The sequence below is a fragment of the Limanda limanda genome, chromosome 14 (assembly GCF_963576545.1).
Source record: "Limanda limanda chromosome 14, fLimLim1.1, whole genome shotgun sequence".
Classification (NCBI taxonomy): domain Eukaryota; kingdom Metazoa; phylum Chordata; class Actinopteri; order Pleuronectiformes; family Pleuronectidae; genus Limanda; species Limanda limanda.
Window position 1 is genome coordinate 17,956,602 of NC_083649.1, and position 23,824 is coordinate 17,980,425.

The window sequence follows — 23,824 nt, forward strand, 5'->3', positions numbered from 1 at the left end:
CAAAATGGCTCAACAGCACCACCGACTGGAAACAGGAAGTAGTCCTTCTGGTTCAAACGTCATATTCGTCATTTCGAAAGGCGACTCCAGACCTCATAGCTGAATTGTGAGACATAATTAGCAAGCATTCTCCAGTAGGATCCCAGGGACACGCTCTAACTACCCCCCTGAAATTTTCTTAGTGGGCGTAGCAGCCTCAGTGTGTTACTCCCCCACTACCGTATAGGTGAAAGGGCCCTTTAATACCTGCTTGCAGGTCCAGTTATTAACCTCATTATTATTAAAGAACAATCCATGACAAGTACCTACGGGTTAATTGTGGACATGCAAACTTTTAAGTAAAACATGATAACAATAATTTTTTAGATTGTTTAAAAGGAAAATTCTTCACTTTTAGAGGTTCGATATTCTCAAAGCTTTGAATGTGTCCTTTTTGAGTAAAAAACACATATCGCCGACAGCTGCTTGAAGAAATAGATATTTAGAAATAGTGATGTTGAAACTCAAACTTCCAGATCTCAGGTGGTTTTAGCACAACATTGATCATTGTGGTTCAAGATACATAAATAAGGAGAGAAACATTAAAATAAACATTTGGTCATGAAAATATATTCTTCTGTACAGCTACAATTATACAATACATTTACAGCGAACTTCTTTTTTTTTACAATAAAGCAATGCAAGGCCCTTTTTAAAATGTTGGTAAAACCTTATGCTACGGTAAAAATGACAGTGCATGATCAGGCAGCATTTACAGTAACAAACAACTGAGAATGAACTCAGGCTTTTCAGTGCAATTTTGTGTCTTTATCTGCGCAAACAAGCCTCTGACCTTTCTCTATTTACATCTGTACATTTTAATGTCAATGCTGTTTTACAAAGTGCTTTTACAGTAAGTTGTTTTTGGTCCTCTTCACATATGTCCTCTTTGCTGGTGTGATTGGTAGTCTTCTTGCAACCCAGTGTTTTTATGTTTTCTACAGTGTATTTTCCATTGATGTCTTTGACTGCCGGACATCCGTCCACTCCATTTTGGTGTTTTGCAGTGCTTGGGTCTTCTTCTCATCCACCTGCACGTAATCCACTCTGTAGTCATCACACAGAAAAGGCTTCTGCTAGACACAAAGAGGGAGAAATATCGGAAGACATCTTGATTTACAAATCTTGGATCATGCATTTCTCACTGTAATGTTGTGCGCAATATCACATTGTTGAGTGCTACAAAAGTTGCATGGTTGCTTCAGATGCTTCAACATGACATCACACGTATTGCAGATATTTTACATTTTTTAGAAAAAGGACCGATTTGAATAGTTTAATAGATACGGGTCAGTGGAGCTCATACTAACTTGTGATTATTATGATGTTATTCTACTGAGTATGGTCTGCTTTTACTTTTACAATGTCAATGATCATTAATCTGTGGTAATAGGTGCTCTCTCTCACGACCCCAGACAGTGAGTTCATCTGTTTGACACCCTGTGCTTGAAACAATAGCTTGTAGTATTTAGCTGGTGTGGGTTAAAGATAATTCCGCTGGTGTGTCTTCAGAGGCTTCATTTGCAAAATGGTTAATTTTTGTTATTTATCTGAATGTAACAAACCTTCTGTACGGGAGAGGGAGACGCAGAATTGAAATCCAGGGACAAATAGTCAAGGTTGGATTTTCTCGCCCAGGGTTGACCGGCTCCATCGCAGTTGAGCTGTTGCCATGACTCCTGTCAGAGAAAGAAACAGATGAAGATTTGACTAAATAATTATTGGTCCCAGAAAGCTGGGCCTGAGATACGTGCAATTCTAAAAGCCTCTCAGTAAATTATTAACTGTCACAAAGCTGGCAGGACCTCATCACTGTCTGAATAAATGTTGGCCTTAAACTGTTGAGGAAACTACTTGGAGGGGAGTCAGGCTTGATGACACATGACTAATGCGCTTTTCTACTAACTTTATTCCAGGAAATTGCCCCAAATATGCACCATTATCAAGACGAGCCTTGTACAACTTCACACTGTTACAAATGCTCACAGCCTGGAGGGCCTTCACTGCGACTGCAGCTCGCTGATCAGCAAACTTTAGAAACATGAAATCACTTTTCACAAAGTCTTAACTGTGCCCCGAGCACATTCTCCACCCACTGAGCATCACACAATTATAAGAATTATGTTGATATTATATAAGTACTCTACATAGATTTCCATAGAGTTTAAAGGCCAGTGTTTTCTTTTGTAAATTCTGAGGCCTAGATATAGTTAAATCCAGCTGCTCTTGATACCATGAAAGTCAGATCAGTTCATGTTACACAACATCTTTCCAGTGCATTAAACGAAACAGATAAATAAATCTCAATTGCTCTAAATTCTGAACAATGTACAATATTGTTCTCTTTTAATCTCAGATAGAGAGAGGAAGTTGATGGCATTATTAAAATTACATGATAAAGTCCATACACAACATACAGTGCCTTTCGTTGTGAATGTTGTGTGTATTGTGTAAAATTAGTCTACAGCAGTGGGAATAGAAATGTTACCATTGTGTCTCCATCTCTCGCACTGTCCCCATTCTCAAGTTGTCTGTCAGGAAGTAAACTGGACACTGAAAAGCTGCAGTTGCACAAAAAACAGAGAATTAACATCAGATTAGAAACCAGCAATAAAGAAGCAATGGAGAAACATTATCTTTGTGCTGAGTGAGCATATTAACATATAACCAAGGTAAATTATAGTAGAATTTTCATTTGGAAAAGGTTTTAATGAAGTCTTATTGTCAGCAAAACAAAACTGGCACTAGCTATTTCTCCCAGCTGATGGTCTCTAGACAGCATCTAAATCTTATTTCGAAAATATTTCAAAACATAATAAATGCTTGTTAACACAGCAGCAGAAAGGTCTTTATTTTTTGTCTGTACCAGTTGAAGATGTGAATTGTGATGGGAAATTAAATCACATCTAGCTTTTTATTGATCATGTTAATGAATTACATGAAGAGGAAAAGACTCTTTGGAAAAGGTTTCCTCTCACCATGGTGCAGTCGTCATTCTGCTCAGAGGCAGGTGAGTGGGACATTCTGTGATCGTAGAAAGGCCTCTCAGGTCAAGAGGTGGGGGTCGAACTGTGAACAAATAAAGTTCATAAATTGATTACAATTCTCTGATGTGCCACAGAAAGGTTTGTATTGGACGAGAACTAAAGATGATCGTGAGAAGATAGGTCTGCATGTCTGATGTTTGCACAAATCCTGCACTGACATTTTCCATATATGAATATGTGACAGTGTGGCAGCATGTGCACATGAATCAAAACTATCATAATTTTCAGTCATTTTAATATTTAAGATTAAAGATTAAATAATCAGTTTTCACAAAATACCAGACATGTAACAGGAACCTATCAGCTCTCACCTCTCCTCAAACGAGGCTTGAGGTGTCGGTGAACGGGAGGAGGAGCCAGATCTCCCGGTTGACACATAAGTGAGCTGCCAGTCGCGGAGGACTCGACACTGCAGTTTGTGTCGACGAAGCTGAACGTCCTTGGGCTCATTGGGATGTAACCGTCACATTCAACGGTGGGAGGAGGAGAGATCATGGGAACATATGACTCATCCCGGAAACTTTGAGCTAGTGTGGTGTTTAAAGAAGGCTGCTGAAAGACAAGGAGCAGGAGATCAGACAAGTCCACTATGTCGCAACGTGGAACATTGGCTAATTGTATTAGCAAATCTATATTGCGTAATTTTCATTTTATATATAAAAAAAACAATTCTGTACATTTTTATTTCTGAATTTTGACATTTTATAACAATTACACTAGCACTTTGGGTGCTTAAGGTAGGTCCACCTCTTTGGAAAACAATTAGTCACTAAAGCACAATGAATCATGGGATACGTTGGCCCGGGAAGGATCCACCAGGTGGAGCCTCCGTTGCTCAGGGTTTGAAGAATGCATTTGTCGGCCGCATTTGAAGGATACTTCGATTCGGGACTGTCTAGTCTCGCTGCTGTGACGCAATTGGTCTGCAAATGCAGGATGCAGCCCCTGAATTGAGACACAGCTATACACTGTATATAAAGATGGACGACATGACCATGCCAAGTCATCTTAATTGCCCTCTGGTGGCTGGCTGCAGTATAAGTCATTAACTCCCCCTCCTTCATGTTAGTGGATGGGACTTGGACCAAACTAAAAAGTCAAAGTACATCTCACAATACATTATTGTCAAAGATGTTTTTTGTCATTTAACAAAGTTTTTATCAGACTGATATTTGTTCAAGCATCATTTTTCTGGTAAGTTTGGCTTTAATGTGATTCATGATTGACAGCTGACACTGGCTCATGATTGGTCTAGCACATGTATCTCCACTGCAGCTCCACATAGCCATCTGTACAGCGCAGACTCTGACTCCAAGTGACATCAAAAGCACATTGTTCATCTTTGTATACAGTCTGTGGGTAGATCCCAAGGTGGTTCATAGTTGGACTTTTGTGAAATAGTTATTGGCTTTGTATCCAAGAATCTCATAAAGAAATGAATATCACTTTCTTCTCAACAAGATCTTTCTTGTTGATTTTCTTACCAAATTGAGACTCTGCCTCCTGTTCCTCATCAACCTGCTATCAGCATCTCCTAAAAAAAATGAAAAAGGATTATAAGGATTATGTTTAATTTCATTGGATGCAGATTTCTTAGCTTCTGTACTGTGTGTACTGTTAAGGGTTTACCAAATCGTAATTGGTCCAAGCTCGACAAGGAGGTCCTCCGGGGAAATAATGCAGCGTGCTTCGAGAAATGCCGCACACTCATCGCTCTCGGCTTTTGAGCCCCTTCATCACTCAGCTGCTCTGGCACGTGATTAGGCTTGGGTGGCAGCGGAGGAGGTGTGTGTCTGTCACTTGTTGCCTCCAACGATGGAGAAGGATACGGCCGGTCAAACTGGAAGACACTGGCGGCACCGTGACAAAGCGGAGAGTTCGACGAGGAAGGTAAAGCCATGGAGATGAATGGAGCACTGAAAGGAGTGTTGATCAGCCCTCCATGTGGGAAGAGAGACGGGCTGTGGCCGGGATGAGAGCTGGAGGGAGAGGAATCATTGAAGAGCGGTGATGGGACGATGTCCTTGACAGCATCGTCTGACGACTTCTGCTCCAGGGAGATGTCCGAGTTTGAAAAGCTGTTGTGTCTACAGATATGGGGGAAATGAAAACGTTGCGTTTTTTAAATGAGAACTTTTCCCATAATTCCACCTTTGTTGTTGGTTTTACAGATTGTACATACCTGCTTGTCCCTGTCTCACACTGCGATAGTAAGAGGTAGTCCAGGGGATGACCGCCATCTAGTTGGCTTGATACAGATGCTCGGTCAGAGCCGTCAGGTGAGGTGGGGGTGTGAGGAAAGCCTTCCTCTGAACTCTCTGTGGAAAACAAGTGGAGATGGTCACAAATCATCTATCTACTAATTCCAGAAATCTCTGTCTGACTGTGGCTTGTATATCTCGAGCATCATTCATCTAAATGCTTTCACACGTGGCATGTGTATTGTAAGGGCCCAAGGAAGTACAGTGTCGGATTTGGTGCAATTTGGACATGTAAGATGTTCAGTATTTATGGACTTTAATAAACAGCTGATTAGTGCTCTGATGTAGGGACAGCTGGGACTCATCAATGTAAGTGACATTAGTGACAACATCATGTTCATGACAACAGGCATTGTCGTGAAAACTGCAACGATAACAACAACTGATTCTCCAGGTTGAGGTTCTTTCACTGAACTTTGAAGAAAAACAAACAGGTCCGCTCCTTGTGCAGCAGCGGTGGAGCAGCTTCAGGATCCTGTGGACTGAGTCCTGGAGCTGCTCTTGACTCGCCGCCGCTCAATAACAGCAGCTCACTTTTACAGTTTCGGAAAAAAAAGCTGCATCAAGCTACATCATTGGACAAGGATGTGCAGTGATAAGATAACACCAACGTCTAATATGCAAAACATGCCACTGGTGCATGTCTCTCAAAGCCTGTAGTCAAAGTCTCAACATGCTGTACATGGATTAGGTGAGTTTGAATGTTTTGAGTTTTTTGCAGACACATTGAAAGCAGACACACGAGCCCTGTTCCCTCATTTGTTTATACTATCTCCAGTCTTTTCGTCTGGTTGGCTCTCGCTCAGAAATTTGTTTCATTCCATTTCACCCAAGGCCGCTGAGTCAAGGCCGTGCCTTCAGATCCATGTGTGTGTATGTGTGTGTGTGGGGGGGGGGCATCCAAAGGTATTTGCATGCTCTCATGAAACATTTGCTTTCCTTAATAGATGTCCGTGCTATCTTGTGGTGGCAGAACAATCTTTAATTTCCCTTTGCATTAAATATGAGATGCCTTTTCAAAGAACTGTTTTGCAATCCAGGTGGGATCTACTGCTGCTGTCCCACTTTCTCAAAAAAACTCTTTATTAATGCAACCCAACTTTATTCTAGAGTGCTTTAAAAACCTACAGCAACAATCTGGGTCACATACTTTAGCGTGTGAAATACAGTACAGTCTTACAACTACTGCTTTATAGAAACATGCGGGGCAGCATATCAGCAACTTGGTGCCGTTGCTCTATCTCCTTCACACAGATGACAATGCTCTAACAGAACTCTAACAGTCTCCTCACAGTATATCCCCCTAACAGTAAAAGGTCAAAATAAGATCCTCCGGAGAGCAGATTGTTGAGTGATCATGTGGCAGCAAAACAAGTGTCAATATATAGAGAAAAGTAAAGAATAGTGAACTTTATAAAGGCAAAAAAAGCTAGATTTAAATAGAATGGCACTCAGTAGAGAGAATACCACAAAGTGAGAAGCTTAAAATCAGTCCACTAAAGTTACATGAATCATTCTCAATGAAAATGTAAAAGAAAACACCCATTGGTGGAGGTAATATATATATATATGCAAATAAAACTAATAAAACACTGAGTCTGGTTCTGTTGGAGGTTTCTTCCTGTTAAAGGGGAGTTGTTGCCAAGTGTTTGCTCAGAACTGTTGGTTTTCTTTCCATAAGACTGAAAGGTCTCAACCCAGCAATGCAAAATGCCTTGAAGTAATATACGTTGTGTGGTTTATCACAATACAAACAAAGTAAAACTGGATTGAGAGCAGATATGTCTGTCTCACATTGTTTTGGAAACAGTGTTGAACAGCACTGCACAGCTGCTACTTCAACCAGCATGGATCCCTCAGATTGATTGCAGTTAATGTTCCTCCCTACGATTTATTCTCAAGTGCTTTTAACTTTGTAAAACAACATTCTGGTTGCTCCAGAGATCAATTAGATTCACCCAGATTTGGAAGCAAAGACAGAAAGCGATTTATTAGAGTGAGTCTTCATCACAGGATCGCTTGTAGGATCACACCCGACATAGAATAATTCCCTATTTATAGCTGCAGGGAATCTTCTGATAAAAAACTAAAAAAATCTGGCAATGGCATTCAATTTTAAGAATTTCCTAGGTTATGCCATACTTAGATTTTATAAACTTTACTCAAGTGAAAGACAAGTGAAAAGAAAATGTATTTAACCACCCGAGTGAGAAAGAATTTGGAAACACACCATAGTCTTGCGCAACCATGTGAGTTATCAGCAAAGGAAAATCCACCTAATGTTTAGTCTGTGATGCTCTCATAAAACCCACATGGCTCAAAATAAACGTTCTGACCTCAAATTAAAGTTTGAGCTTTACTTCTCCACTTCCTGTTGTGCAATAACCTTTTTTTCTGGACCAGAAAAGTCAATCTACCCTTTTACTTTGTGATCTTCACTGAGACAGGTGTGTACATGTACATGCTGAACATCCTGATCATCCTGATCATCCTGCATATTCACCTGCATCCTCCAGGCTCCCAAACTGGCAGATTCGACTGATGCTACTGATCCAGATGTTCATCTCCTCCTCAGTTTTGGCCACGAGGTAAAAGATGCGAGATGAGGTCTTCACCACAAAGAGGTGCTTCCCGTTGAAGTCTCTCTTTACCCTGAGTTGCCCGTTCAGCATCTCCACCTCACACTCCTTCAGGTCGATGGTGCGGATCGGCTTCTTGGAGTTCTTACTCTGGAAGTACTCCAGCACATCAGGATTACCACTCATGCGACCTCTGCGAAGCACAAACCAGCGCTTCCTCCACGCCTGAGGGAGACAGGAGCAGATCATCCTGGAGTTAGTTTCAACTTAGATGATCAAATCATTCATGTTCAGCACAGTGCTTCATTAAACAAAGCAGCACTGCTTCCCCCCCCCTCCCTCCCTGACTGCAATTAGTCATGAGCAGTCATGGGAATTAGATCACAGCTCCTGCTCACAACAGCTAACTTAGCAACTTTTAACTGCGTTTTTGTGGCTTTAGATCTGGTCAGTAAGCGGAACCTCAACATTGCATTTCCCAGAAGTGCAGAGAAGAGGAAGTACACTGTGTTTAGAAGAAAATGTCTAACATGAACGAAAGAGGTATTCACTTACTCCACCTCTTTATACTGTCTACTTAATGAAACCCCAACACTGAAACTGTTGGCCGGTATTTACAGTGTAAAGCTGCAAAGATCTGCATTCAGTATGTGATGGCTGAGCCCTCACTACAAAGAGTCATATTGGTGACAAATTAAAAAATTTATATTCTTGATTAAAAATAATTCATAATAGTCAGGCGAGATGTTTGGGTGTACATATCATTTTCACATGTTTGTGACCGCTCCCAAAACGTCTGTGCTGTGACACTTAACAACACAACACTTGTGGTTTTCTCCCTGCCTGTGGTTAATCTGCCCCTGCACAAGTCAGTTGGTAATTTATGTGTTCATACCAGGAAATGGTTAGACAGGCTTACTGCCAACAACATCGCCAGGTTTTAAGAGGAAACCGTAACCAGTCCAATCCTTGAGATGTTTCGAGTATGAAAAGTTTGAGAAATAAGTTATTTATATGAACAGGTGCAGCTAATGCAAATTGTTAATGTTGAAGCTGAATGGTTGTAGCTTCTGGTCTTTCATAAACATAAATCAAAGCAAGTAAATACAGAGCAAACCAGAAAATCTCCCATATTTTATCTTACGCTCTTCCTCAGCAGATTAAGTTTTGTTTATTGTCATCATGTGGTTTAAGTAGGAAGCTTTGAAAACGGAGAAAAACTCCGGAAGATTCAATGTGGTTGAAAATTCTTGTAAATTGATCTTAGGATGTTTTGCAAACGTTTCAAGGTCAAACATGAACTTTCATGCTCAAACTGAGGTACTTTAACTCACTGGCTTTTACTTGATTGCTTTTCGCCATTACTTATGTAACTTTTGCCATCACTTTAATAAGATGTTTTATTTAATCTGCTGTCTGTGATTTGAGAGGCACTTTGGCTGTTTTAGAGGGTTCTATATAAATAAAGCTATTATCATTATAAAGTAAATTAATTATTTAATATGTACAATACTATGAAACTAAACAAACATTTTGACTGATGACATCATTAAAGCAGGGGTTATACTTTTAAAATAGATGATGGCTTTTTTTCTATTCAAATGTCCCAATAAACAGTGTGACAATGAACCAGCAAACCAGAGCCCTGACACTGAATTTTATTTTTTAATAATCAGCTGCTTCAGACATTCACTAGTCATTTGATAATGACTTAGTATTGAATGCTGTGACCTGCCTAAATGTTTTTTATTAAAAACAGCCTGCACATGTGTAGATTGATATTGATGTCAACATCCAGTCTCACAAATGTTAAAATATCGAAAATGCTGAATTTGAGATATTAGGTGTCAAAATAGCAAACAATATCAGTTTGTATGAATTCAATGAATGAAATAAAAGGCAAAAAACATAACAAAACTGTAATCACCCACAGTGGATGCACAAGGCAAGATTTCTGTTACCTCCAAGCATCACGAGAGAAACAGATATATCAGTGAGTAGTGTAGAGCTCAATATGGAAGCACTTGTTTGCAAGTGCCAACTCCGCCAGCCACTGTTGTGGAAAGGTCACAGCGGATGACCGTTAAATTTACATTTGTCCTGGCAGTGAGTGGAAATGCAATGTTGTTGGAGAGTGAGACCATGGCTGTTGTTTCAGGTCAGGGTTTGGAGCGTGTGGATACTATTGAGTGCTAAAAGACAATAAAGCAGCTGAAACCAAAGTCAGCGAACCAAATACTAAACAAACACTTGATTAATTTTTCATATTTCATTGCATTTAATGGGCGAGAAACATTCGACCAAAATTTCCACAATGACACGTGCCCGCAGCTGACATTTGAATATTCAGTCAGATCATGTTCCAGTCGTAACAACTGTATAAGAAGACCTTCCTTTACTTTGTCCTCTGCTGTTAACAAGATCTGCATGGTGTGTGACAACAAGTTTCTATTTCCCGCACCAAACCCCCAAAAGCCCCATCATCACATACGCACACAATAACTCCCCCCCACCCACCCACCCATCCTTTTCTCTGCAATGGTGTTGATAAACAGGCCTCCTCCACCCCTGTTTGCACAGGGGAAGTGCAAACAGCCACCACAGAGCCGGACTATTTCTGCTTATAGGTCTGAAGTGTCTGACTGCTGCTGCTGACAGTGCTTTCCATGTTTCACAATACACACGGTCATCACACAAACACGCACACACAAACAGACACACACACACACACACACGCAGAGTAGAGCAGAGTGAGTGGACGACATTATCACATGACCCCGACAACCACGAAACAGTGAGGGCTGTATACTGTCCATGTAAGCAATTATATATACTTGCTGTAAAGAGTTCTTTCCATGTCTGCCTGAAATACATTTGCAGCTTGTGACATATGGTTTTTTTATCATAATATTTGCACGTTAATAAGTATGAAGTGTCTCCACCACACAGCAGTGAGGTGTTTTAAATAGAAATGAGGAAGGCGACATGAAGGAGGCTGAATAACAGCTCAGTTTAACAAAAGCATGGAAGCCGTCAGTGTGCCTCTGAATCCTTATTCCCTCATCCTTATACACACACACTCAAACACACACACACACACACACACACACACACACACACACACACACACACACACACACACACACACACGCACGCACACACACACACACACACACACACACACACACACACACACACATACACACAAGGCACAGCAGCACAGCCTGGCATTCCCATAGAGGACATACGCAAGTGTCCGGTGTGCACTCCTACTCACAAATCTCTTTAGTTTCTTCTCTGGGGGTGATTTAATGAGCCAGCCGGTGCAGACCACATCCCCAGCACTCATCTTGACAGCAAAGCGTGTCGTCCTCACGACGGCTGCTGCTGCTGCTGCTGCTGCTGCTGCTGCTGCTGCTGCGAAACTGAGAGCACTGCGAAGCATATCCTGTGTTCTGCTCAGCCCAGCCACTCCAAAAGGAGGAAGTCAAGAAATTGATCACACTGACAGAGAGAGAGAGAGGGAGAGAGATAGAGAGAGAAGGGGTGGGAGACAGAGACAGAGACAGAATTTAGTGTTTATTTTCCCAAAGAGCTCAGGGGCAAGCGGATGGAGCGGTTGGCCTGTGGGGAAGAAAAAACATATAATGATGTTTGACAGGTTTGAGATCTGTCTCATTAAGGTAAACTGCAGTGATCTGTCGTCTGTCATTTTTTTTCATTCTGAAGTATCTGCACATAGGCTCTGCAGTATCCACAGAAGAAGAACAAAAACATTTGTGTGTGATTATTATACACATAAGTGAACGTGTAAGGGAGGGGCTGTCATGAATTACATGCAGCCAAGAAATTGTCTTTGGCTGGAACCTGTTCCTGGGAGCTGCTGAGCCTCGGCCACAGGTGTCTGTTATCTCAGGGACAAGGACGCCAGTGAAACAAAACAAGGAAGAAATAATGATCAAGGAATTTAAAGTACACGTGTCTCTCCACTGCATGTGAGGTATACATTTTTTCCACTTTTCCTTACAGAGTCATGTGTTGTTAAAAGATCTTGTCTTGGGGTTTGAGTAAAATACAACACAAGTGTATCTTCCCCTTTCTGTTGAATTTATTTGCCCGATGAGGTTTGTGAACTCCAAAGAAAGAAGAAGTGGTTTTAACAGTGTCAAACCATAACGTGGCTTTTGTCAGGGTTTCAGTTACTAAGGATGATTTCATTTTTTTGATCTCTTCTCTTTGATCCATTCTCTGCTCGGTTATAATGGGTTATGCTAATTATATATCTTTCTATGTGCTGTTTTTACAAGTTTGTATAAATGCCCATCGAGGGATAGACATTGCAAGGATGCATGGACTATAAATGCAATATATATGTGGATCATATAATATCATTATAAGTCCCTCAATCTAATGTAAGGGAATACACACAAAATAATGTCGGTCAACAACCTATCTTTCCTTTGTTTTGAGAGAAGAGAACTCATAACTTCCTTTTGACCGTAAAAGCGTTGCCATCCCACAAATCGTCTACATTTCTCAGATGACAATTTTCGACAAATGCTTTGAATTTAACTGCAGAAGAAAAAACACTGTGATATTTTAAAATGTGCATTCTGCTGTTGATCTCAGTCAATAATAAATACTACAAACACCACGTGTCACCCCTCCTGAGGTTTTCTCATTTTTATGTTCTGTTGCTGTTGTGTTTCGTGCCTAAAACCCTTCTTCTGACCGTGTTGCAGTGGCTGCAGTGGAGGTTCAACAACCAGTAGAGGGCAGCAGCACGCCCTGGCTACATGACAATCTGGAGAAGAAGAAACGGGATTGCGATAGTCTCCAAAGAGCGTTGGAGGCAAAGAGCCGTAAACCGCTTCCACTGGATGTTACACCAAATAAAACAGAGATTAAATGTCTTCCTACACGTCTGTGATCAAAACTGTGCAGTGTATGTCCACAATTAAACATTTAACACCAAACACTGTCCCGTCATGTCAGACTTTAGGTAACGTGTGTTCACTACTGTCGTTAACATTGACAGCGCCCGGGGAGCGTCGCCATCTTTCTTCGGAGGGCGTTCCCCCTCTTTGGTTTTCTTGTGGCGACCACTCCTACGTGTTTAAAGTCTCTGCGGCATTACCCATGACTCCCCTGGACGAATGACCTGTCTCTGGCCTTGACGTTTAGCGCGCTGCTGCTAGTGAGTGTCCGCAGGCAGCGAGAAGCAGCCCGAGCTCCAGACCGACCTCCGTGCTCCTGATCCCGGGAACAGACCACCGCGGAGCCGCCATGCTGACTTGTCGGAGCGTGTGGAGGAAGCTGCCACCGCTAGCTCGAGCCTCTTCGACCCTGTGCCGGGTCGGTGTGAGGCGAGCAGGTCAGTCCCTCTCTCACTCACTCCATGGAGGCTCCCAGATCAAACACGCCGCATGTAGCATTGCATATGGACATGTAGCAGATTGAATGAGCTACTTCTCGGCTCAAGGTGCCTCACCGCAGTTCACCTGTGACTGAGCTAACTTGGCTAACCAGTACTTGTGCAGAACTAGCTAAGTTTGATCAAATTTCCTCTTACTTGCTATAAGTCTTACCTGCAGTCTCCCAGAAAGCAACAATAATAATTAATAATAATAATAATCATACTTATAATCATAAGCATAATGATAATAAAACTCATGTCATTGTCAAGTTCATACATCAAGTTCAGTGCTGGTTTGTACTTGAACCTGCTGGGTGCTAAAACAGTCTGTATCCAATCAGGGAGCAATAATCAATAACATCTCAATGTGGTCTGAATGGTAAACGTCATCAGTGACAAAAGGTGTATGTACATTGAGCAGCATGGTGAGGAGATATGAGATATTATTGGTCAACCTGAGATTTAGAATGGAGTGGCTGAGGGGTAGAGTGGTCGTCCTCCAACCACAAGGTTGGTGGTTCAATCCTCAGTCTTCCACATCTGCATGCCTAAGTGTCCTTGGGCAAGATACTGAACCCCTCAATGGAAACTTCACAGATGTTGAATGCACTAAATGTAAGTTGCTTTGGACAAAAGCGGCTGCCAAATGTCAACCTTGCTCATAAATAAGAGTTTGAACTAAAAACCTTCACTCAACAGCAAACATTTGTCTTTTGGACACAAATTATTATAATTTTTGGACATTAATCGTGATAATTGGTATTGACCAATGTCTTTTTTTGCAACATTAATATCATTGTTTGGGGGCCAGCCCTCCCCGTCGGATTCCACCGTGCTTACATGTATCACAGGGGTTCTTTTTCAGACCGTTAGTTACATGCCTGGACTCCCTGGAGGTGTTTGGAATGTACAGTGATGAAGACAAGTAGCTCAAGAGACGGAGTCGATCATAAGAAAGGTTCTACCGTCTGAAGCCTGAATGCGAGTTTGGGCTTTCTTTATCAACCCAGATAACAAGCACAGGGATGCTTGTGCGTGCATAGTCCCAAAGTGAGAATCATAATTTTGGGGGAATGTCAAGTCAAAGGCGCAAGTTGAAATGTAGAGATGTGACCTTTAGTGGAACACCAGCTGAATAAGATTGATTGATCAGTGAATATAAACTTTAATATTAGTCACCACCATGATCATAAACAAAGCTTCCATCATGGTAAATGAACTTGTTCTTCACATGTGTGTAATGCATGGCTCTCTCTGGATTACCTTTTGTGAGCACTGAAATTAATGCAGTTTTATCCATTCATGGTTTTTGTGACGTTTACTGTTTCCAGTGTTAAACAATGGCGGACCAGTACGTGTACCAGCAGCTAACATGTCCACGGGCCCTTCGGGGGGAGGAAGGGAAAAGCAGCTGTACGTCGCCCTGGTTGGAGCAGCCACCCTTGCTGGGGGAGTATATGTGAGCTATAGCCTATGACACAAAGTATATGCATCAAGTCTATGTTTTAAATAAGCACATTGTCTTTGGTGTTCAAGCCATTGTTTCTTTGGCAGATTTCAACCAGACAATCCTACCCTACACTTTCACTCCTCAAAGCTACAAGTCATCACTGCATCTGAGTGGCAGATTTAACCTTTATAATCACCTCTACAGTGATAGTGAATCTTGTTGTGAGTAACTGTTTGGTTTGGTCTTTACAGGCGTACAGAACTGTGAAAGGTGACCAACGTAGATATCAGGAACGTATCGATGACATTTCCTCCAGACCGCTGAAACTATCCGGAAAACAAACAGACGAACCACTCAACTTGTCAGAGCCGTCTGGTGAGCAATTGTTCTTAATTGATATTATTATTCCATGTCATGAACAATTAACAGTTTAATTTATTTTTGTTGTTTTGGTTTCAGCTACCGAAGCCACTGAAACACCTGTGGAAGCCACTGAGACAGAGCGTGAGTTATTTCTGTGATTTCTAAGTATATATATTTTTTAATGTTGACAGATCAGACTCCACATCTCTTAATAACTTAATAGGCACTAAGACTGAACTGCTGTGATGATGAAGAAAGAGCTTATGCATTAGTTGCTTTAGCTTTCTGTTTTAAAATTGTAGTTAAATGTCATATGCAACAAGAATGGGCTCTGAATCAGCTGACTTAGCAGTGCACTGTTTAACTTCCTCTTTATTGCCAGTAAATGACGAGGCGGCTGAACTTTATTTAATTTGATTAAATTGATTCTTTTATTTATCTGTTTTTGGAAAATTATCTGAATGTCACATAACATGTTAAATATAATTATACTCTACACTAATCATTTCATAGTGTAATATTGGATATTTATGTTTACTTCTTCCTCAGCCGTTGCAGAGCCAGAGCCTGAGGCAGCTCCTGCACCAGAGGAGCCGACCCCTCCGGCTCCTGAGGCTGAAGCAGCAGCTTCCACTGAAACAACTGAACCTGTCCCAGGTAGTCTGCACTTGTTACCTAACTCCTAAATGAATGAGTCAAACATGCCTCCTGTGTAAACTTTGTGTTTCAACTAAAATGTTGTAGTATAAAAAACTGTAATGGCATTCAAAATGTGGAATCCCACATTTCATCACACTTTGAAAACATTGTACTTTGATGAGGAATTGGGTGAAAGAAATGGCGACACCAGCTGGTTGGGTGAGGTTGGTGCACAATAAGGAGGCTGTAAAACACACCTGTTTGTTCACTTCTCTTTTAACACTGTCCATAATTATCCCACATCCGCATAATATGAAATAACTGTTTTATGATAACAGGGTTTATACATGAGGCACTCTGGACATTCATAGCATGTGTTGTATTTATTCTCTGTGTGAACTGTGACTTTTCCTTCTTGTTCCATGTGATCATTTAATTTTGTCCCAACGTTTTCACTTCTTAATTATGTATGTGTCATTTAACTGTTTATTTCACTGGATGTTATTTATTTCCTGTCCACTCACCTTGTACATTAACCCATTTACAGTTTCAGTATAAACATCCCACACTCACATATTAACCTTCACTCTGAACTGTAAATAATTCTGTTTTTGTGAGAGTGTTTTGAGTTGTGTTAGTATTTTCAAACAATATTGTTTACTTCTTTTGTGCATGTTATTTGTTGTATTTCAAATGGTACCCATCCTATCTGGCATTTTCTGTGAATGTGTCATACTTTGTGGAACTTCCTGGGATCCTACTCAAAATACATTTTCTTACTATAAACTGTAATGTGATAATATTGTACATAATTGGAAGCTGCCCTTTTACAGTGGACTGCATTTTCTCGAAGTACATGTGAACAGTGTGGTATCATAACAAAAAAACAGCAGTGACACTTTGATCAACATATTACTTCATACTCTGCTCCTTGGTATTTTAATGTTAAATTATGTTAAGTTTCCTCACTGAATATTTGAGAAAAGTGCTGTTTTTATTGATATCTACACTTCGACATTACTCTTGAACTTGTTGGGCCTGATTCTGACAATTTTGGCCTTCAGTTACACATTTCTCACAGGAGATGGTTCTCATTCACCATTGTCCACATTACAAATCAGTGAACCATCAAGCTCACTTTGAAGCTGCTGTGTTAAGGTAAAAAAAAGTTGCATAGTGTTGCAACATAAGAAGCATTTAACCAAAAAGTACCTGTGGTAATGTGGTATATGTTATATGTAGAAGGTAACTGGGCAGCTTCCCGTTAATATTGTGACGGCATGCTGATTTTCCTGGGGTTAATCTGAGGACATGCATGGTTCCTGATGGTCCTCCACTTTAATAATCTCTAAAGAATTTAGTCTAAACTCGATTACCTCAACAGCAGATGAGCCTGTGGTAGAAGCAGAACCTCCAGAAGAAGCAGCAGAGCCTCTTGCTGCACCTGTAGTGGAGGAGGGTAAGATAGGCAGAGACGGGACACTCTTATCTACAGCTCAGATAAATATGGATATTATGTATTAGCACATTAAGATGTTTTTTTAAAACTTTTACTGCTATGCTATACTGCCAGAACCAGCACCCCCACCCGAGCCCTCCCCAGTTGAGCTAACAGAGCCACCTCCTGCACCTCTAGTCGAGGAGGGTAAGATATGAGAAGACAGGATATTCTGATCTGCAGCTCAGTTAAATATGGATTTTACGTATTGGATGTAGTGCAGATTAAGTTATTCAATAACTTTTACCACTATAGTGCCAGAACCAGCCCCCGAGCCGTCCCCAGTTGAGCTAACAGAGCCATCTCCTGCACTTGTAGTTGAGGAGGGTAAGATATGAATCGACATTCTGATCAACAGCTCAGCAAATACAATTTTACGCTCTTAGCTGTAGGGCACATCTTAGGTTATTTTGTAATTTTTTTCCGCTACTCTGCCAGAACCAGCCCCCCCAACCGAGCCGTCCCCAGCTGAGCTAACAGAGCCACCTCCTGCACCTCTAGTCGAGGAGGGTAAGATATGAGAAGACAGGATATTCTGATCTGCAGCTCAGTTAAATATGGATTTTACGTATTGTATTGGATGTAGTGCAGATTAAGTTATTCAATAACTTTTACCACTATAGTGCCAGAACCAGCCCCCGAGCCGTCCCCAGTTGAGCTAACAGAGCCATCTCCTGCACCTCTAGTTGAGGAGGGTAAGATATGAGTCGACATTCTGATCTACAGCGCAGCAAATACAATTTGACGTTATTAGCTGTAGGGCACATCTTAGGTTATTTTGTAATTTTTGCCGCTACTCTGCCAGAACCAACCCCCCCAACCGAGCCGTCCCCAGTTGAGCTAACAGAGCCACTTCCTGCACCCGTTTCAGAGAGTGGTAAGCAGACCTGTGCACGGAGGCAGTGAATTTCATTTACCACATCTGTGGGTTTTTCCTTTGTTTTAACCACTTAATGATCCGGTCACACTAACAGAACCCACAGCAGCAGCAGCAGCAGAAACAGCCGAGCCGCTTGCAGCAGAGCCAGCCGAGGCTCAACCTGGAGTTGTGGCAGAGAGTGGTAAGACAACCGTCCAGCTTCGGCTGGAGCAGGGGAGCGGGCCGATTCTTTCCTCCATAACGATAATGTTAATTTCAAACACCTTTTCTCCCTTTTTTTATATTTTTAACATTTCTTTTTCGTTACAGCTTGTGTCCCTGCCTGTTCATGACTCCTTCACGTTGTTTTGGCTACATGTAATGTTAATGGTTAAATTCACTCACATGAAAAATTGGATTTCTTTTGTTTACCAGGTGCATTTACTCCTCAAGGGTTCTGTGTAATTCATAGATGCTGATGAACTGTGTCTGTCTCCTGCTTTTGCTTATTGCCTGGTTCTCTCTCCTGCTCGCTCTTTTGCTGTGACTCTTAGTTGAAACTCCAGCAGTTGATGCCACACCTGCCCTTCCCGAGGTGCCCTCACACGCCCCCTACCTCCTTATTGGTGGGGGCACTGCCTCTTTTGCTGCTGCCCGGTCTATTCGAGCCAGAGACCCCGGTGCCAAGGTCAGTCACATCTCTGATTTCACCATCAAATCCAAACTCCAAATTTAGTTTATTACCCACAAAGTTTTACCTGAGTCTCAGTTAACAAATGTAACTTTTATGGGCTTTTTTTGCTACCAGGTCTTAATTGTGACTGAGGAATCAGAATTTCCGTACATGAGACCACCTCTTTCTAAAGAACTGTGGTTCTCTGATGACTCCAGTGTGACAGAAACTCTGCGTTTCAAACAGTGGAATGGAAAAGAAAGAAGGTGTGTTTCAGTTTCTTCTGTTGTGTGTTTATCTTTATTTTTGTACTTCTTTTAACCGACCCCTTAAAACTGTTGTAAATGATTTTCTTCCTCCAATGGTCACAATTTGCACGATGTCTTGCTTTAATACTTTCTAAATTTCTGAATACTTTTAACTGGTTTATTTGAGTCATTTCAGGTGTATTTGTTTTTTACTAAGAAAACAGTTCAATCATTTTAATATCTTTGCTTTTATTTTGCAGTATCTACTTCCAGCCTCCATCATTCTACATTCAAGCAGAAGAATTGGCAAGTGCAGAAAATGGGGGCGTGGCTGTTCTCTCTGGTAGAAAGGTTGGTTTATATTTTTCCTTCAACCATCACACACTACAGTGTGCTGACTTTTTGCAGATCTAATTTCCTTTTTTAAATTATAATGACTTGGATTTTAATTGTAGATGCTTTAATCTATTGTAGGTGGTTCACATGGATGTGAGGGGAAACAAAGTGAAACTGGACGACGACACTGAGATTTCCTACGACAAATGTTTGATTGCTACAGGTGAGTCACTGTAAATGCATTTGTTACTGCATGTGTCTAATCTTCATGGAAACTAATGGGAACTTTGCTCATCAGGGGGGGTGCCAAGAAATCTACAGGCCATTGAAAGAGCAGGAGAGGAGGTGATGAAGAGGACGACTCTGTTCCGCAAGGTCAGTGTTTAGCCACAAGGGGGTGTTAGCTTTGTTTCAGGTTAGGATTTTCTGGCTGAAAGTGAAAAGTAGAAAAGTCTTATAAATGTGGGAAGAATGGTAAAGGTATGACATGATCGGAATATTATTATGAAATAAATTACATTTTGTTCTCCTCCACAGATTGATGACTTCAAATCCTTGGACAAGGTCTCCAGAGAAGCCAAGTCCATCGCAATCATCGGAGGCGGCTTCTTGGGCAGCGAGCTGGCTTGTGCCCTCGGCAGGAAATGTAAGACTCCTTGACATAAGAGAACAGAAGAGACGATAACCCTGATGTTTAACAGAAGTTAGTTGTTGATCTGTTGTTGGATCATTCATTCTCTCTCTTTCCAGCGTCTGAGTTTGGTCTGGAGGTGATGCAGATGTTCCCTGAGAAGGGCAACATGGGAAAAGTTCTGCCTGAGTATCTGAGCAATTGGACAACTGAAAAAGTCAAGAAAGGTCAATGTCCAATTTACTTCGTAGCTTATGTGAACCTCCTTTTATTTAACTGGCAGGATGGCCAAAGAAAAAAGACGACTCCTTTATGTCTGAACTTATCTTCTTTTTTATCAATAACTAACATTATTCTCCCTTTGGTTTTCTAGAGGGTGTTCAAGTCATCGCAGAAGCTTTGGTGAAGTCTGTGACTTTCAAAGATGATCGATTAGAAATCAAGCTGAGGGATGGCCGATTGGTGAGTTCAGATTTCTGCAAATGTGCAACGTGTCTCAGGAAAATTAGTTACTTATTTTTTTGGGCCTTTTCCCCGTAGGTGCAAACTGATCACATAGTTGCAGCCGTTGGCCTGGAGCCCAATGTTGACCTGGCTAAGTCAGCAGGTCTGGAAGTGGACTCTGACTTTGGAGGCTTTCGGGTCAATGCAGAGCTGCAAGCAAGGTCCAATATTTGGGTGGTAAGTTCAATTTCACAAGGTAATTTAGGTACTCGGTCAAGATCGAGAAGAATCGTGTAGGAAAACATAAAGTTAATTTTCCAACTGTAGGACATGGAGAGATGGATATAGTGCCGTCTTCAGGAAAATTCAAGTCATGTCGACAACATAATACACCTCTGGACACGTAGTATAGTTAGGTCTCTTCTTTTGAGTTTAGTTTTCAGTTTTTCAGTTAAAACTTCTCTGTAACTTTTATTTTAATTCTAATCCAAGCCATACTTCCTAATTCCCTTGTGTCTCATCTCAGGCAGGAGATGCCGCATGTTTCTACGACATCAGACTGGGCCGCAGACGAGTGGAACACCACGACCACGCTGTTGTGAGCGGTCGACTGGCGGGAGAGAACATGACAGGAGCCAACAAACCCTATTGGCATCAGTCTATGTTCTGGTGGGTATCAGATTTCTTCTTTTTCCCCGAGTATACATTTAAAACACTCCCTAATGAGAGCTGCGGCTCCAAACCATGAAACCAGCTTGAATTGAAAATTAAGAAAGTTATTTTTGTAAGCGAGAGCCAGTTTGAATTGTTAATGACTTTAAGTCCAGATTCATAGCATACATTTAAATAAGAAGGCACTGGAGCGGAACGTACAGTCCTGTAAATGACTCAGACTCGGTCCTACACGAACATGCTCGATTGCTTTCCTCCTAAAAATCCTTAAATATTTAAAACGCTTTGAGAGGACATTGAGGGGATTCGCCAGCAGAGGGCTGCAATACTCAGTCAGGCATTTTTCAAGCTTATTACACGTGTACTTACTCTTTACAAAAACTACTGATATAATCACATGGGGAGTTGAAGGAGTTTGCCAAAAACTAAGTGTGGATTGTGGCCTTCGCTAGAAAGACTGCTGCTGCGACTGCATGTTTTTGGCAGCTGGTGAAATGTGACACACTGCTGGATAAAAAATGGGGTCATTGCCGTCCAAAAAAGACCCCCCACACTGAACACAGGGCCAAAGTATTGTGACTTACACAACAGCATATGTCAGATATTATATTGATGTTCCCATCACAGTGTCATAATAGTGCTGCTGAAATGCCTCCTGTACATTTACGCACAAAATCTTATCAGGATTCAGCTGATCCTATGTGATGTACACAAAAACCCACACAGTTTGAAAATCTAATGGAGAATCAACTTGAGCTAAACCTTTTAGCAGGATGCCTCTTCTAAAATTGATGGGTATACATAGGATTTGAACTCTGTTTTTTGCCCTGTGAGTCATGTTCGATGTCACGAACGTGACAGGAACTGAGAAGCTCTCACCTTGCTGTTTAACCAGGCTTACATTTTGCATGTATGAATAATAAGGAAAAAATGGTTGTTGCACGTTCTTCCCCAGATGTGAAAAACAATAAAACAAAAGTACTTTAACCTTAAGGATATTTACGCCCAGAAGTTCAATGTGCGTCACAATGTTGCCCAGAATAAGTGCAGCATCAGCGTCTAGACCGGCAAAAAGAAGCGGAAGAAGAAATTGTTGCATTCCCTCATGTGTCATGTTTCCATCAGTGCCAATCAGAGCTAGAACCGATAAAAACCTGCGTCGACTGCATTTGACCAGGGAGTGAATGCCAACAAAAGCCCAGATGACCAGTGAAAAGGAGCTTAGATGTTTGCTTAGAAAATGTAGTTAGCACATGGACACATTTACTGTATTACTGCCATGTAAATATATATTGGCTAAGTCCTAAAACAACATTGGAATGTGAAAATAAGCAATTTAGGTTTTTCTTCAGCTCCATTAATCAATGAAAGGCAAAATAAATAAAGAGAATACTTCTCACTCCAAAGGGTTTAAATCACATAATTCTCTCAACATGTTTTCAATCCTCATGTGTTTTCTCACAGGAGTGACCTGGGGCCTGATGTTGGCTATGAAGCCATAGGGATCGTTGACAGCAGCTTGCCAACAGTAGGAGTGTTTGCCAAAGCCACAGCCAAGGACACACCTAGAGCTGCTACAGAGGAGTCCGGTAGGAACAGTCACTATCTCTTTAGCGCTAATCCTATGAAGCAAAACAGAGTGATTTTTAGGACAAAGGGTCAGATTGAGCCTCATTCTCATTAAATGTGCTGCAGGAACTGGGATCCGCTCTGAAAGTGAAACAGAGGAAACAGCCGTCAGCCCAGTGGCCTCTTCCACCCCTGCCCCTGCTCTGGTGCAGCAGAGAGACAACTATGGCAAAGGAGTTATTTTCTACCTGCGAGACAAGGTGGTGGTGGGCATCATCCTGTGGAATGTGTTCAACAGAATGCCTGTTGCAAGAAAGGTACACACTGTTCAGTTTTTATAAAAAAAATAATTTGTGTTAATAATTGTTTTTTTTTTTTTTTAATGTAAAATGCCTTTTTTTGTGTGTTATTTGTAGATAATTAAGGATGGAGAGGAACATGCTGATCTAAACGAAGTGGCAAAGCTGTTCAACATCCACGAGGATTAAGAAGTCCAGGGTTGATGCTCGTTATGGGAGGACAGTTCCGCCCTGTGAAGCCTGAACTCTGGCAGCCATTGCCACACGGTTTATGAAACAACTGACCACGCATACAAAACGATACGTTCAACATCATGTCTCTGAAATATTTTGAATTTGTATGTGCTGCATCTGTTTTGTTGTTCTTTCACTTGTTTGGTTCTATTCAGGGAGAAATCACAGTCTCATGTTCCCGCTACCACCAAATGTGTGTGATTGTATATCCGCTTTCCACAGCAGGCAGAAAAAGTTAAATAATGGATAATTGTGTGATTAGAGCAGCTCGTTGTGGGAGAAACTGCAATAAAAGCTATTTTTAAACTGGAGTGATCCCCTTATTTTCAGACAGTAAAGTGCACCTGCACTCTGAGCTGTGATTTTTGTTTTCTTCTTTTTCTGGCTGCTAAATTCTGTGTGGTCGAGCTCATGTGTCCTGAAGCGTTTGAATCTGTGATTACTGCTGGGCAGATTGGGGACTGCACCTTAAAATTGAGGGGAGGTAGAGCTAAAGTTCTAACCTCATCTAATAGCACTTAATGTGAAAGAGAGCGGACTGTATTGTGTAAAGGCAACTGATAACCA

The 23,824-nt window shown here is 41.4% G+C and overlaps 2 protein-coding genes across 7 annotated transcripts; one reads left to right on the forward strand and one right to left on the reverse strand.

Moving 5' to 3' along the window:
- Positions 1-785: 785 nt before the first annotated feature.
- gab3 (GRB2 associated binding protein 3) lies at positions 786-11,340 on the reverse strand. 4 transcript variants are annotated; one of them, XM_061086079.1, is made up of 10 exons: positions 11,204-11,340; positions 7,851-8,151; positions 5,269-5,404; positions 4,716-5,173; positions 4,571-4,620; positions 3,398-3,638; positions 3,018-3,108; positions 2,528-2,600; positions 1,605-1,718; positions 786-1,112 (listed from the first exon to the last, which is right to left on the reverse strand). In XM_061086079.1, exons 1-10 carry the CDS (start codon positions 11,273-11,275, stop codon positions 978-980), a joined length of 1,671 nt encoding a protein of 556 aa, XP_060942062.1. In that variant the 5' UTR covers positions 11,276-11,340; the 3' UTR covers positions 786-977. The 4 variants fall into 4 exon arrangements, with proteins under 4 accessions (XP_060942062.1, XP_060942065.1, XP_060942064.1 ...); XM_061086082.1 differs by having other exon boundaries at positions 3,398-3,635; positions 11,204-11,323; XM_061086081.1 differs by having other exon boundaries at positions 786-1,115; positions 3,398-3,635; positions 11,204-11,323.
- Positions 11,341-13,078: 1,738 nt separating this feature from the next.
- aifm1 (apoptosis inducing factor mitochondrion associated 1) lies at positions 13,079-23,568 on the forward strand. 3 transcript variants are annotated; one of them, XM_061085386.1, is made up of 25 exons: positions 13,079-13,300; positions 14,674-14,801; positions 15,044-15,167; positions 15,252-15,296; positions 15,705-15,812; positions 17,179-17,253; positions 17,368-17,439; positions 17,548-17,619; positions 17,731-17,802; positions 17,916-17,987; positions 18,098-18,169; positions 18,267-18,353; positions 18,706-18,839; positions 18,960-19,090; positions 19,333-19,423; positions 19,547-19,631; positions 19,707-19,783; positions 19,946-20,054; positions 20,159-20,266; positions 20,413-20,501; positions 20,580-20,720; positions 21,010-21,152; positions 22,620-22,744; positions 22,851-23,041; positions 23,141-23,568. In XM_061085386.1, the coding sequence occupies exons 1-25, from the start codon at positions 13,213-13,215 to the stop codon at positions 23,210-23,212; spliced, it is 2,511 nt and encodes an 836-aa protein (XP_060941369.1). In that variant the 5' UTR covers positions 13,079-13,212; the 3' UTR covers positions 23,213-23,568. The 3 variants fall into 3 exon arrangements, with proteins under 3 accessions (XP_060941369.1, XP_060941370.1, XP_060941371.1); XM_061085387.1 differs by having other exon boundaries at positions 14,695-14,801; XM_061085388.1 differs by lacking the exons at positions 17,179-17,253; positions 17,368-17,439; positions 17,548-17,619; ... (2 more) ...; positions 18,098-18,169; positions 18,267-18,353 and having other exon boundaries at positions 13,081-13,300.
- The last annotated feature ends 256 nt before the right edge of the window (positions 23,569-23,824 follow it).

Coding starts and splice junctions, on each gene's coding strand:
- gab3 (XM_061086080.1), bottom strand. CDS start 11,275: ATGAGTGCTGGGGATGTGGTCTGCACCGGCTGGCTCATTAAATCACCC. Junction 5,405..7,850: donor TGGGAGCCTGGAGGATGCAG/GTGAATATGCAG, acceptor TGTTTTCCACAG/AGAGTTCAGAGGAAGGCTTT. Junction 1,116..1,604: donor CTCCCTCTCCCGTACAGAAG/GTTTGTTACATT, acceptor CTTTGTGTCTAG/CAGAAGCCTTTTCTGTGTGA.
- aifm1 (XM_061085386.1), top strand. CDS start 13,213: ATGCTGACTTGTCGGAGCGTGTGGAGGAAGCTGCCACCGCTAGCTCGA. Junction 17,988..18,097: donor TGCACCTCTAGTTGAGGAGG/GTAAGATATGAG, acceptor CTACTCTGCCAG/AACCAACCCCCCCAACCGAG. Junction 19,091..19,332: donor TGGAATGGAAAAGAAAGAAG/GTGTGTTTCAGT, acceptor TTTATTTTGCAG/TATCTACTTCCAGCCTCCAT.